The sequence below is a fragment of the Mytilus californianus genome, unplaced genomic scaffold (assembly GCF_021869535.1).
Source record: "Mytilus californianus isolate M0D057914Y unplaced genomic scaffold, xbMytCali1.0.p SCAF_5, whole genome shotgun sequence".
In the NCBI taxonomy this organism is placed as follows: domain Eukaryota; kingdom Metazoa; phylum Mollusca; class Bivalvia; order Mytilida; family Mytilidae; genus Mytilus; species Mytilus californianus.
The window spans coordinates 97,058,834-97,073,577 of record NW_026262701.1 but is presented as its reverse complement, the minus strand read 5'-3'; the positions used below and the strand labels follow the sequence as shown (position 1 = coordinate 97,073,577).

Here is a 14,744-nt window from a genome sequence, read left to right as displayed (position 1 = left end):
TACGGAAATACACAGTCTCTGTTTCAGTGTACAGTTTCAACAAGCAAAGCAAGAGAATACAAATATTTTGATTAATTGGTCACATCTTTTGAAGTTTTTTGTTTACACATAGGCTACTTTCTCTAGATTTATTGTGTGATTCATCCCTTGTAACTAAATTACTGTACTATTTCACTTGATGGTGTTCCGATTCAACTGTGTGTACTTGTGCAAGTTTTCTGTCTGTATGAGTAAATCACCTGTTTGTCACAATTAATGTCTCATTGTTAAATAATTACATTACATGTATGTTTCATTATAATACGTTATTTTGATTGGCTAACAGCAATCTCGCGTCATTCTGAAATTAATCTTCATTTCAAAATGAAATGTAACATTCATGATGACACGAGCTTCCATAATAAAGTGCACAGGTAAATAAAAGAAAAATTTAATAGAAATCGTGTTTTCATGATCCTAGCAAAAAAATGTAATTATAAGTATTGAATGATTCTTTTAGTAATTTTATAGGGTTGTAAAAGCGTTGACCGTGCGCAAATTTTTAGAATGAAGCGCGGACTACAAAATGTACTTCGGTCAACGCTTTTACACCCCAATAAATTAACAAAAAGAAGCATTCAATTCTTAAGTGATTCTCTGGGCCCATATTTTTCAGTTGTCTTTAAATTTAGATTTTAAAATTCTCCATCTGCTTTACATTTTGAGGAAAATTTGTGATTCTGTATAATTACATGTGTTCTCACATGGCAATAAATTTTAATGATTTCTAAGCTTGACTTTGCAAAAATAAAATAATGAATAAAATTGTGTTGAAATTCTAGTTATGGTTCATAAACATTTGGTTCATTTTGAGATACCTACAAATAGTAATACAAGATTGTTGGTTATAGCTAACATGTACTAGTCAGTTTTGAACTCGGGGGACTAAGTTTTCTCAAAATGTTAGCAGTATGTTATTGTTTTTCTATTTTAATTAAGATATCATCAGATAATATCTTGTTTCTAAGCATCCCAAAATTTTAAGAAATGGTTTGAATTAAATAGCATTGCATTAGAATAGAATCATAGTTTATAAAATTGGAACCAAGAATAAAAGAATGAAAATTAATGGTCATAAGGAACCTTGTGTTTTGCTTTTAGACTAGTGGTCAAGAATGGGTTTTTGTTAATAAAATTGGTTTGAATTAATAATTTTTACTGAAATATGAATATGAGTTCTTTTTGCAGTCCGAAATGATATAAGTTTTTTACAAAAATAGATTTGAATAAAAAATCTAGCAATTGAAGAAGTAAATATGAATTTCTGTTTCAACTGCAATGATGGTTTGAACAAGGTTGGGGAAACAATTAATGGGAAAAGTTCAAGGAAGTTTACCAGAGAGCAACAAATTGATATGGCTATTGTAATACTATTGTATGTCTTTTCATGTAACTATGATGGATGCTGACACCATATGCATAAATAAACTGATTCAAATACATGTATTTGTTATTGGTTAGCAATAATAGGAGCAGTGTTGCTGTTCTTTGATCTACCTCTTTATCAAGTTTATATTGCAATAAAGCTGAGAAAAAAAAAAAAAAATCTTGAAGTTCTTAAATAAAATCCCAATTTACTCATTAAAAATATGAAATATCACTTAAAATTCTCATTCTTTCAGAAACACATTTTAATGAAAATATATTATCTTTATTAGAACACATAAAATACAGAGCCTTTATATCATTCACATAATTTAGTGTTTATATAATTCACATCACTATGGAACTTCATTGGTGACAGTTTGCATGGTATGCTTTTAAAAAGACTGCTACATTTTAGATTCATCATTCTAGCATATAAGGTTCAAATATTTCATGTTGCAGCCAACAATCAGTTAGGTCTCTTCTTTCAAGGTACACTGTTTGTGGCAAAAGTTAAATAGAAAACTTATATTATTCACTGGTAAAAATGAGTGAGGCATGTGCTCTATGTGAACTTAGCAAACAAATTTCAGAAATAAGCAAATTTTAAATGGAATTCTTAAAAATCTCCCTTCTAATGTCTCTTGATCACAGTCATTTGTGTCATCAAGGCATGGTTAAAATTTACATTATAAGATGCCTTTCTTCCTAAGTTTTAATGGTTTTATTTTTGGGGTAAACATTGCATTCATGCAATCAAAACTCTCATTTGACTGGCTAGATAGTTTTCCAGACCTTATCACTGCTTTTGAGAGAAAAAAACATAGTGCATTGAGCACAACATTCTATACATTCTATCCTGGTACATTTTAAGGCATTTATCAAAGAGATATATACTCAGCTATGTAAGTTAGAAAATAATGTGTATTTGTATAACCATACTTAAATACATAAGTTGTGCTTGGTGCATGAATCTATCTGTTTTAAAAAATATCAATGATTTCATCTTAAAGTAATAATTAAAGTTGTTTAAACATTCCCTTTTGTCCATACTTGTAGTTGAGCAAACTACAATTATGGACAAAGGAAATATCTTCAATTCATAGTATTGCCATTTAAAGCTTCATACAATGCAATGTTTAATTTTTAGGACCTACTGCAAAAATAATGCATTTTTTCCTTTCAAAGTGCTCACAAGCACTTTGATTTTTATTTTCTGTAAAATTACAGAGCTGATTAAACCAAAAAAACATATCTTCTTATTTCTCAATTATCTGTAGAATACTGTTAATTGAGCAAGAAAAAATATTCAACCCTAAGTTGGACTGATTTTCAAACTTCGTGACTATCTGCTGACATAAGGAGTGTTTATTTGTACATGTACAACATATTATATAAATTCATAAGAATTACTATTCACTTTCATCAGTAACACCCTATTTTAAAATCATTCAGGGTATTAAAACACTATATATTAAAATTTTTAATGAAAATCTTGGGCTAATGGGATAATAGAAGTAAATGTACATTTTTAATCATTAACATATTAACTATTAATTTATCACAATGGTATTTCATTTATATAAGTCTTAGTTAAAATCTATATTTCTTTGTCTGGTTATGGTGTCAATAGCTGCATGAAGAAAAAAGAGGTAATTCTCTGGGTTTTATTTTCATTTCAGATGGTGGAGTTTGTCAGCTGGTAAACTATTGTGATGCCAACAGCTGTTTGAATGGTGGGACATGTTTCTCCTCCTATGGTGGCTATATCTGTAAATGTGCCCTTGGCTACTCTGGGCCTAGCTGCCAATTCATTGTAGATAATTGTGCTGCTCAGCCCTGTGTGAATAATGGTGTCTGTACCAATGGTGTGAACTCCTATACATGTACTTGTCCATTAACTGGAACAGGAGGTAAGAGTTACAAAGTCTTTAAAAGAAATGGGATAGGATTTAAGTAAAAAGTCAATAAATTGAGATCAAATTCAGAAATATATGTAGTAAAGAGAATAAAAAAATGCAAAAGGAACATTATTATCAGCTAGTAAATATACTTTCATTTGAGTGAGAGAAAAAAAAAGGTTTGATGCAAAGTTAAAGTGAAATTAATTTAATTTAAAAGCATTTTCTATTATGGTTGTGTCATTAAATGGTGAAAATTAATTGCAATTTAAGATGAAATTTGTATTTTAAAAGAATTTGACAATTATAAATCTAATTGAAATGATGAGTGAATTTTACAGTCCTAATACAAGTGATTGTGTATATTTACAGGATCTCTCTGTTTAGACAACAAAGACAACTGTGCTCCCTACCCTTGTGTAATAGACAACACCATACAATGTTTCGACAGAATAAATGATTATTACTGTAGATGTAAGACAGGCTTTAGAGGGACAAATTGCTCAGTAAGTAACAAGTGTTTATAAAATTTCAATTCAAAAGGTATATACATGATATATTTAAAATTATGGTGATGCTAGAGAATAATATCTATCTCACAGGCTTTATATACTGTGGATTCATGGTTATTTGTGGGATACCTATTTTCGTGGATTTTGTGGGTATCTGTGAAACTTTATGTTCAGCTAAGTACAAATTTTCCATAGGTTTATAGCAGACTTTATCCACAAAATTATAATTTTTGTCGAGCCTGCGACTTTTGTCGCAGAAAGCTCGACATAGGGATAGTGATCCGGCGGCGGCGGCATTAGCTAACTTCTTAAAAGCTTTATATTTTAGAAGGTAGAAGACCTGGATGCTTCATACTTTGTATATGGATGCCTCATGTTACGAAGTTTCTGTCAGTCGCATGTCCAATGTCCTTGACCTCATTTTCATGGTTCAGTGACTACTTGAAAAAAAAGTTAAGATTTTTTGTAATGTTAAATTCTCTCTTATTATAAGTAATAGGATAACTATATTTGGTATGTGCGTACCTTGCAAGGTCCTCATGCCCGTCAGACAGTTTTCACTTGACCTCGACCTCATTTCATGGATCAGTGAACAAGGTTAAGTTTTCGTGGTCAAGTCCATATCTCAGATACTATAAGCAATAGGTCTAGTATATTCGGTGTATGGAAGGACTGTAAGGTGTACATGTCCAACTGGCAGGTGTCATCTGACCTTGACCTCATTTTCATGGTTCAGTGGTTATAGTTAAGTTTTTGTGTTTTGGTCTGTTTTTCTTATACTGTATGCAATAGGTCTACTATATTTGGTGTATGGAACGATTGTAAGGTGTACATGTCTAGCTGGCAGGTGTCATCTGACCTTGACCTCATTTTCATGGTTCAGTGGTCAAAGTTAATTTTTTGAGTTTTGGTTTTTTTTTCTAATACTATATGCAATAGTTCAACTATATTTGGTGTATGGAAATATTTTTTTATCTATATGTCAATCACGCAGGTTTTATTTGACCTTGACCTCATTTTCAAGGTTCAGTGCTCAGTGTTAAGTTTTTGTGTTTTGGTCTGTTTTTCTTAAACTATAAGCAATAGGTCAACTATATTTGTTGTATGGAAGAATTGTTAGCTGTACATGCCTGCCTAGCATGGTTCATCTGACCTTGACCTCATTTTCATGGTTCATTGGTCAATGTTTAGTTTACTTGGTTAACGTTAAATTTATGTGACAGTTGTAATAAAGCTTTATATTTAGGACTATCAACATAATATCAATGATTAGTAAAGAAGGCGAGACATTTCAGCGTGTGCACTCTTGTTTCTTCATCAATGCAAATTGGTACCCTTGAAAATACATGAATCCACAGTACTTCTTATACCAAAAGATAGAAATTTTTGTCCCACTCTGCAATAATTAGCTTCTTTTAATATTGAGCAGATTTAATCGAGACTTCTACAGGTTCTCCAATGAACACTAGAGAAAGCTTTTATTATTTTTAAAAACACAATAAATTGAGGGTTTACATTTATCAAAAGGGGATTTGCTATTTTGATCCAATTTTTTTTTCTAATTGATAAATTTATAAAATTTTCACAAGAAAATTGTTGTAACTTTTAAGAAGTCATAACAGTTAAATCATTTAGATGTATGATTTGATAGACATGATATGATTCACATCTGACATGGTTGTTATTTTTTTTATTATAGTTAGGTAACACAGATTGCAACAGTTTTCCTTGCCTGCATGGTGGTACTTGTTCTGCCACTTCCACAGGTTACAAATGTGCATGTGCCACTGGTTGGTATGGTAACAACTGTGAAAACATAATAGATAACTGTGCCCCAACATCACAGTGTGCTAATGCAGCTACCTGTTATAACACAGTCATAGGGTACCAGTGTGTGTAAGTATGGCAATAAAAAAATTAAATTTTTTATGATAAAGATAGATTTTTTTATGTCATGACATTAACTGTACTTTTACCATTTTTCGCAACTTTTATCAAACAAAAATAAAAATTGAATAACGAAGTTGTGAATTTTTTTCTCTGAACAACAATCAACAATAAAAGATGTTAGTTACTATTTTTATATTTTTATCAAGACTTTTTTATTGTACTTTTGATTGCTTAAGAAATTTTTTCATACACTTTTATAATATTTTTTGTCCTTACAGATGCCCTACTGGTTACCGTGGGGACAAATGTGATGTTAATTACAACTTATGTACCATAACATCTCCTTGTGTTGGTCCAAACAGTACCTGTTCCTTGACCAATGGACAGCCAACTTGCCAGTGTGCTAGTGGTAAGGGTTTATATTTATATTAGTGCAAGAAAAACACAATTGAACAAGTGTAAAAATAATAAATCCATCAGGAGACTAATCTTATGTTTGACATCGTTTTATATGATTTCAAAATGTCAGAAGTTAGTGATATTCTATATTTGGCAATGAGCCGAAAATTCAAACCTTGGTAGTGCATTTCACCAATGTTAGCCATTTTGCACATAGAATACAAAAGAAGACTTTTTTTAAAATAGGGTTTAGAGTATACACTGGCAATGCTTAAATACATACATAAATTATATTGCAGTTTCTTTGATGTATGAATATTTTTACCTTCTCATTGATTGGACTATTAGTTACATGATAAAATAGCTTTTAAACTATGTCAGGTTTATACAGCGTAGTTTGGTTGTTGATGGTCTGGATATTGAATCATTTTAAATTAAAAAAAAGTTGAAAAGAATACTCATGATGGTACTATTCTGTGGATTCATTTAATTTCATGGGGATCAATTCTCACAGATTGAGGAAAAATATTTTTCGTGGATATTTGATTTTTTGGTTTTACCCAGATTTGCACATGAGCCTTAAGAATATTAGTATTTTCTTGACCATTTGAATTTGTGCTTCACCTTTTCCCACAAATAATAATGAATCCACAGTAGATTTTAATATATAGGTAGATGAAAGTTCAATGTGCAACTAAACTTATTTTTTCCAGGTTATCAAGGTGATAGTTGTAATCAGAAGACAGTTACCTGTAGCTTAACCACCTGTCAGAATGGAGGTACCTGTCAGGAATCTGGAGGTAGTGTTACCTGTATCTGTGTACCTGGCTATAATGGACCTACCTGTGCTACAAACATTAATGAATGTGCTGGAAATCCTTGTCCCACTGCATCTACATGTATAGATGGTATTAATACTTACTCATGTCAGTGTGATGATGGCAAGATTGGAGCTAATTGTGATAAAGGTAAGAAATTACGAAATCACAATTTGCGAAGGACTTTTTAGTTGTAAATCTCTTGCACATAAGAAACAACTTGGGTAAAAAATAATCAATTTCAAATACTGTAAATTCAGAAATTATTTTATTATAGAGAATCCTTAACCACTGGCTTAAATGAGAAATCTGGGATTGCAAAAATTTTATAAGGAAAATCACAACTGACAATATGAATACAAGATTTTATTATTCCTAACCATGATATTGGTGCATTTTTCGCATAAATAAAAACATTTATAATAATTTCTGAATTAACAGTATTTGGAGAATTCAGGCAAAGAAACCTGTTGCCTGCCATCCAGACAATAATACTCTGATAACCTGGTTACTAATTATAGCTTGTTTTTACAGTTTTTACACTTCATGCCACTTTTACAATGGAAAACATGTTTGTATCAGCAGGGAATATATTCCATCCAAGAAGATCATCTAAAATATGATTATTTTGGACATTGTGGTCTTTAGTAAACATCTAAATTTGAGTTAAACATCATTATCAAATTATATAAAGTTATCTCCATTCAAATATTTATTTTAATGATAATAATAATACTTTTATGCGTTCAACAATTTAAGAATTAATCTATATCCAAAAAATAGCTTTAAAAACAGTGATTTAGATTTGATCTTACTAATAGTTTCATCAAAACATGTTTGGGTTTTTAAGAATTCAGTTTGTTATAAGGTCATTAACTTAATCTAAGATAATACTTTTTGAAACAACCTGTTTTGTTTAAATTTTGCAACAATAAGAGAGAAAAAATATTTGAGTGGAAAGTTTGGATATGATAAAAAAAAGTGTCAGGTTTGCAGTGTTGAAATAGTGATGCAGTTAGGGTAAAGTCTCTTCCGCTTAGTCTTCATACAACTGATTGCTGTCTCATTGGAATTGAGATATTTGGTTCACATCTTAGTTTTTGTTTCAGATTTGAGTTATAAGTTTGACATCATATTAGAGCCAGGTCTGCAGTGTGGAGATACAGAAGGAATCAGTATGAATAGTGTATTCAGTCTTGCTACTACTAAACTCTCTGTATCTGTGTGGGTCAGATTTACAACATCAACTCCTAAAGTCATCCTGTCTCTGTATGCCTTAGAGTGAGTATTTAATAGAATTGTTACTCAAAATATAAATAAGAAAATTAAAAAAAACATTGTTTTATTTTTATACATTCAAATATACGTAAATAAAACAAACGATTGATTGTTGGAGTTTAATGCCACTTTCAGCACTATCGGCTATATTGTGGCATTTTTTATTTTGGTAGAGGATAGGAGTTGGAGATAGAGGTACATACACATTTTGAATAAATTGTTATGGAATATTTTGCTTTACAGTTCAATGACTGCCACACCAGAGAAGATTCTAGAGATAGGAAGTAACACAGTATCTGGTAGTATAAATGGTAATACTTACAGCATGCCGTACGGAACAGGAAGTAGTGTTGTTAACATACGTAATGGTATCTGGCATCATATCGTAGTCACATGGAATGCTCTTAATGAAGAGAATCCAAGCAACAAGATCGGTCGTGTGTTTCTTTATGCTGACAACACACTATTAGAGAGACGAGAAAATATTGGGACAAGCTATACACTTCCTACTTAGTAAGTTGTGTGATGTAGAATAAAATAGAAAGATAGATTTTTGCAAGAAATGTGTTTATCTCCATATATCTTTTACAGCTTAGCTATTTGAATTGATTAATGTGTAATGAATTTAAGTTTGTTAGTATATATTTGGACAATGATTGATCTGATGTTTTTTTTTATTGTCGAGCCTGCGACTTTTGTCGCAGAAAGCTCGACATAGGGATAGTGATCCGGCGGCGGCAGCGTTAGCTAACTTCTTAAAAGCTTTATATTTTAGAAGGTAGAAGACCTGGATGCTTCATACTTTGTATATGGATGCCTCATGTTACGAAGTTTTGGTCAGTCACATGTCCAATGTCCTTGACCTCATTTTCATGGTTCAGTGACTACTTGAAAAAAAAGTTAAGATTTTTTGTAATGTCAAATTCTCTCTTATTATAAGTAATAGGATAACTATATTTGGTATGTGCGTACCTTGCAAGGTCCTCATGCCCGTCAGACAGTTTTCACTCGACCTCAACCTCATTTCATGGATCAGTGAACAAGGTTAAGTTTTGGTGGTCAAGTCCATATCTCAGATACCATAAGCAATAGGTCTAGTATATTTGGTGTATGGAAGGACTGTAAGGAGTACATGTCCAACTGGCAGGTGTCATCTGACCTTGACCTCATTTTCATGGTTCAGTGGTTATAGTTAAGTTTTTGTGTTTTGGTCTGTTTTTCTTATACTGTATCCAATAGGTCTACTATATTTGGTGTATGGAATGATTGTAAGGTGTACATGTCTAGCTGGCAGGTGTCATCTGACCTTGACCTCATTTTCATGGTTCAGTGGTCAAAGTTAAGTATTTGAGTTTTGGTCTTTTTTTCTAATACTATATGCAATAGTTCAACTATATTTGGTGTATGGAAATATTTTATGATCTATATGTCAGTCACGCAGGTTTTATTTGACCTTGACCTCAATTTCAAGGTTCATTGCTCAGTGTTAAGTTTTTGTGTTTTGGTCTGTTTTTCTTAAACTATAAGCAATAGGTCAACTATATTTGTTGTATGGAAGAATTGTTAGCTGTACTAGATGCCTAGCATGGTTCATCTGACCTTGACCTCATTTTCATGGTTCATTGGTCAATGTTTAGTTTACTTGGTTAATGTTAAGTTTATGTGACAGTTGTAATAAAGCTTTATATTTAGGACTATCAACATAATATCAATGATTAGTAAAGAAGGTGAGACATTTCAGCGTGTGCACTCTTGTTACATAAGGCAGTATATATACAATAACAAAAGGATCTCCGTACAACCAATTTGAGGACCAGTTCATTTCTATACCCAATAGAAAACTAATTTGTTTCTCTTACATACAAGCTCTTTGCACATGCTCACAGATGATTGTAATGTGACTTCAATGTCTCTTTTCTTTTTCTTCATTTTAAAGGGTTGTGTCTTTATTATACCCCACGCAACGAGTTGCGGAGGGTATAATGTTTTTGACCCATCCGTCCGTCTGTCCGTCCGTCTGTCCGTCCGTCTGTCCGTCCGTCCGTCAGTCCGTCAGTCCTGTTTCTTGTCATCACAACTCCTCTCAAACCACACAACAGAATTTCACGAAACCTTTTTAGATAATAAGGACATACTATGTAGTTGTGCATATTGACAGGAAATTACGATTTAATTTTTTTTCTAGGAGTTACGCCCCTTTGAACTTATTTACTTTAATGTACTACTGCAACAGTTTGTCATCTCAACTCCTCTGAAACCACACAACAAAATTTCATGAAACTTTGTAGATAAGAAGGACATACTACGTAGATGTGCATATCAACAGGAAATTACGATTCATTTTTTTTTCCAGGAGTTACGCCCCTTTGAACTTATTTGCCCAATATACTACTGCAACCTTTTGTCATCGCAACTCCTCTGAAACCACACAATAGAATTTCATGAAACTTTGTAGATAATAAGGACATACTACGTCGATGTGCATATCGACAGGAAATTACGATTCAATTTTTTTTCTAGAAGTTACGCCCCTTTGAACTTATTTGCTTCAATAAACCTCTGCAACAGTTTGTCATAGCAACTCCTCTGAAACCACACAACAGAATTTCATGAAACTTTGTAGATAATAAGGACATACTACGTAGATATGCATATCGACAGGAAATTATGATTCAATTTTTTTTCTAGGAGTTACGCCCCTTTGAACTTATTTACTTTAATGTACTACTGCAACAGTTTGTCATCTCAACTCCTCTGAAACCACACAACAAAATTTCATGAAACTTTGTAGATAATAAGGACATACTACGTAGATTTGCATATCGACAGGAAATTACGATTCAATTTTTTTTCCAGGAGTTACGCCCCATTGAACTTATTTGCCCAATATACTACTGCAACCTTTTGTCATCGCAACTCCTCTCAAACCACACAATAGAATTTCATGAAACCTTTTCAGATAATAAGGACATACTACGTAGATGTGCATATCGACAGGAAATTACGATTCAATTTTTTTCTAGGAGTTACGCCCCTTTGAACTTATTTGCTTTAATATACCTCTGCAACAGTTGTCATCGCAACTCCTCTGAAACCACACAACAGAATTTCATGAAACTTTGTAGATAATAAGGACATACTATGTAGATGTGCATATCGGCAGGAAATTATGATTCAATTTTTTTTTCTTATACAATTTTTTTTTCTTACAGTTATTTCATTTCTCCAGTGACAATGTGGGGACGTGGGGTATGTGAGCGTGCTCACTAAGGTTCTTTAATTTCTGTGTAAAATAATCTTAAATTTCAACTATAGATCTCTAAAATGGATTGAACATTTCGTTAAACTTTAATTTTTATATGAAATGAAATATGGAAAAGAGTTTAAAAATGACATTTAAATTAGGAAATAAAAAAACATGAAAATTCCACCAAAACAACATTGGATGGGGTTGAAAATGAATTAACATTTATTTGAAAGTTGTTGTCAAATCATAATTTGTTGATACTCTTCAGTGGTTACTTAGTAGTGGGAGGTACATATGACACTTCAACTAAGACAGTGACAACAGCCAATGGGATCTCAGGAAAGGTTTCCCGTCTTATCCTTGCCAAAGAGGAGTTCCTGTACACCAGTACCGTCAGTTCTCTGTACACTAATGTTGACTACTTGCCGTCCAGCAACCTGATTAATATGCCAATCATGTACATTATTGAGAAGGGAGCTTCCTTGATTGATTATCAGAGTGAACTCAGTGCTGGTGTATGTAGAACTGTCACCACATGTAACTTGGGTAGGTCTATTGTGCTATTATGGAAGTGTTTACAAAGTTTAGTGACTAAATATTGTGAAGGATCAAATCAAATTTAACAAAAAAAAATGAAAAAAAAATAATCTTTTGTTTTGAATTTATTCTTTCAAAGTGTTGGTATTTATGGAATTGTTAACAGAGTTTAAGTGATTAAATATTATGGAGGCCAGGATGAAATATAGTCCCAACATGTAAAAAGTAGTTATATTCTCTCAAATTAATATATATAAAGGAGATGTTGGGTTTACAAATTAAAATGAGACAGCAGCCTGATGACGATAAAAAGAAAAGACTGAAACAAGTTTTTATACCTGATAACTTTTAAAATTCTCCATTGGGGATTTGAAGCACAGATAACTAAATGCATCCCTTATACAAGTCTTTACCTGTATTTATTGTAATGTTTTATTGTTTTGAATGAGTCATGTGCTTAAATGCCATTGTAACTCCTTTGACTGCCTGTTTTGAAGTATTCTGTTAATTTAACGGAGATTTCTTTAGTGAGGTCATCCCTTTCATGAGTGAAAATCCCCCATAAATCGAGAAAGTTAGCAGGTCTTATGATATGATTCTGCTTTTTTTTTTAATGAACTTCTTAATATCCCCTTTTTTATGCCCCCGCCGTAGGCAATGGGGGCATTAAATGTTACCCTTGACCGTCCTTCCGTCTGTCAGTCCTTCTGTCCATTTGCGAATTTTCTTGTTTCCGCATTCTAACTTAAGTTTTTCTCATCCGAATTTTATGAAACTCATATACAATGCTAAGAAACACAACAAGCAGACAGAGATCGAATTTGGGTAGTGAGTCACTTACAGTTCTAGAGTTATTCCCCTTTTTAACTTGGAAAATTGCAAAGCTTGAGCGGGGCCATTCGTGTCCTCAGACACATTCTTTCTTTTATCTAAAATAATCTATTTTCTCATAGATTTAGATAATCTATTTTCTCATAGATTTTACACACATTGAAAAGATTTATCAACTTTTAAATCTGTGTTTTTCCGCTGTAGATATCTCAACAGTGACATATTGAGATGACCTGTAAAGTGAGAGGTTGCTAATAATCTATGATTAATCAGTAGTTTCACCTGGTATAGCTTGTCAATCTTGTCCTTTGCAGCTTCAGATTTTCCCTCTGTTAATTGTCCTAGTGACCGCTCAGTGGTGTCAGCAGATAGGGTTAGTTACCCTGTATGGACAGAGGCATCCTATGGCAATACAGATTCAGGAAGAATTTACTATAACATCAGGTCTGGAGGTAAGTAAAATGATCAGTTATATTTCATAAAATAATTTGGGCTTTATTTGAAAAAGGACGTTTTTTTAATTTTATGCATTTTTTCAGTCATTTACTGTAGATTCATTTATTTTCATGGATTCCAATTTTCGTAGATTGAGGAAAAATTGTATATTCGTGGATATTTGGTTTTGCCAAAGTCTGTATTTAAGTCTATAGAAAATTTGTACTTTGTAATCCAAAGTATGATGGGGTTTTGTTCTTGCTTGGATCGAACTTTAAATTTTTGGATTAAAAGTTGTAAAAATTGTCCATAAGACACTCAATAGAAATTTACTGTGAGAAATTTAGGGCCATTGATATATATGTAAATAACTAGTGTGGATTTCAAACATCCACAGAATATGCCCATAACTGTTGTGTTTTGTGTGTATTTTGCAGGTGAGTTGACATGGAAGACCTATGCAGTATCATCAGTGGGATATATGGCAGACGACAATGCAGCTGTTTGTGTATTCAGGTTTTACAATAAACGTTAGTATACATACTACATGGTAAGGCCATGTTAACTTATACAAAATTTAAGTATCTTCTACTTATAGGGCAGAATGTTAAATTTGTTGAAGTTTGAAAATTATATCTGAAGGGTTACATGGCAAACTTATTGTTGAAGGTCATGGCCAAGGAAACCTGTGCAGATTGTCAGTAAGACTTTTAACATGCTGATTTGTTCAATGATTGTTATGTATTTTAAGAAGAAGAACAAGTGCTTCAGAATTGCCCTAAATTCATGAGCAGATATTAATTCAGAAGGATTGTGCCTTGACAGGACTATCTAACCATGAAAGCACTGTCACTAAGACATGAGTGTTATTATGTGCAATTTTGGTAATCATTTAAATTGAGGAATATATATTCTTCATGCAAAGCTCGACTCCTTTTCTGGATTTGGCTATTCTTTAGGTCGTTCTTGGTTGGATCAGCTCATCCAACATTTTATTAGGTTTTGTATTATCAAATATTTTACCTTGAGCATCACTGAAGAGGACATTAATTGTTGAAATGCACATCTGGTGCAGTAAAATTGGTACCATTAATTTTATAATATTCTTACGAGGTTCATGTGCCTCAATAGCCCCTGTAACCCTTATAGTGATAGTGACCTCATTAGTTCATTGTCAGAGAGATGTACCAAGTGCATGTATTTAATGATTTATATTTTTTCAGGAGGATCATGTTCCTCAGTATCCCCAGCTAACCCTGCTGGTGGCGCAGAGTCTTGTAGTCCACTGTCAGATGGTGAGAGATGTACAATTAGTTGTAACCAGATTGACCACAAACCATCACAACCAGGGCCATACTATTACTCGTGTAGTAAATATGGCATGTATGATACAGAGGAAAGATTGGAACCATTCTCATACCCGCCTTGTGCTTGTATGTATACTTAAAAACATTTATCTCCCCTTCCATTGTGCTTTAATGTCTCACCAGGG

At 32.6% G+C, this 14,744-nt stretch overlaps 1 protein-coding gene across 8 annotated transcripts in view; it reads left to right on the top strand.

Annotated features, from left to right (window-relative positions):
* LOC127700332 (sushi, von Willebrand factor type A, EGF and pentraxin domain-containing protein 1-like) overlaps nt 1-14,744 on the top strand; it is a 98,944-nt gene that overhangs the window by 64,399 nt on the left and 19,801 nt on the right. For all 8 annotated transcript variants that reach the window (XM_052203746.1, XM_052203744.1, XM_052203748.1 and 5 more), the window contains 11 exons: nt 3,087-3,317; nt 3,678-3,811; nt 5,517-5,713; nt 5,986-6,116; nt 6,820-7,074; nt 8,034-8,205; nt 8,446-8,715; nt 11,718-11,995; nt 13,132-13,269; nt 13,690-13,782; nt 14,476-14,685. In XM_052203746.1, coding sequence (XP_052059706.1) covers nt 3,087-3,317; nt 3,678-3,811; nt 5,517-5,713; nt 5,986-6,116; nt 6,820-7,074; nt 8,034-8,205; nt 8,446-8,715; nt 11,718-11,995; nt 13,132-13,269; nt 13,690-13,782; nt 14,476-14,685 — 2,109 coding nt within the window. The remainder of the gene's footprint in view (nt 1-3,086; nt 3,318-3,677; nt 3,812-5,516; nt 5,714-5,985; nt 6,117-6,819; nt 7,075-8,033; nt 8,206-8,445; nt 8,716-11,717; nt 11,996-13,131; nt 13,270-13,689; nt 13,783-14,475; nt 14,686-14,744) is intronic.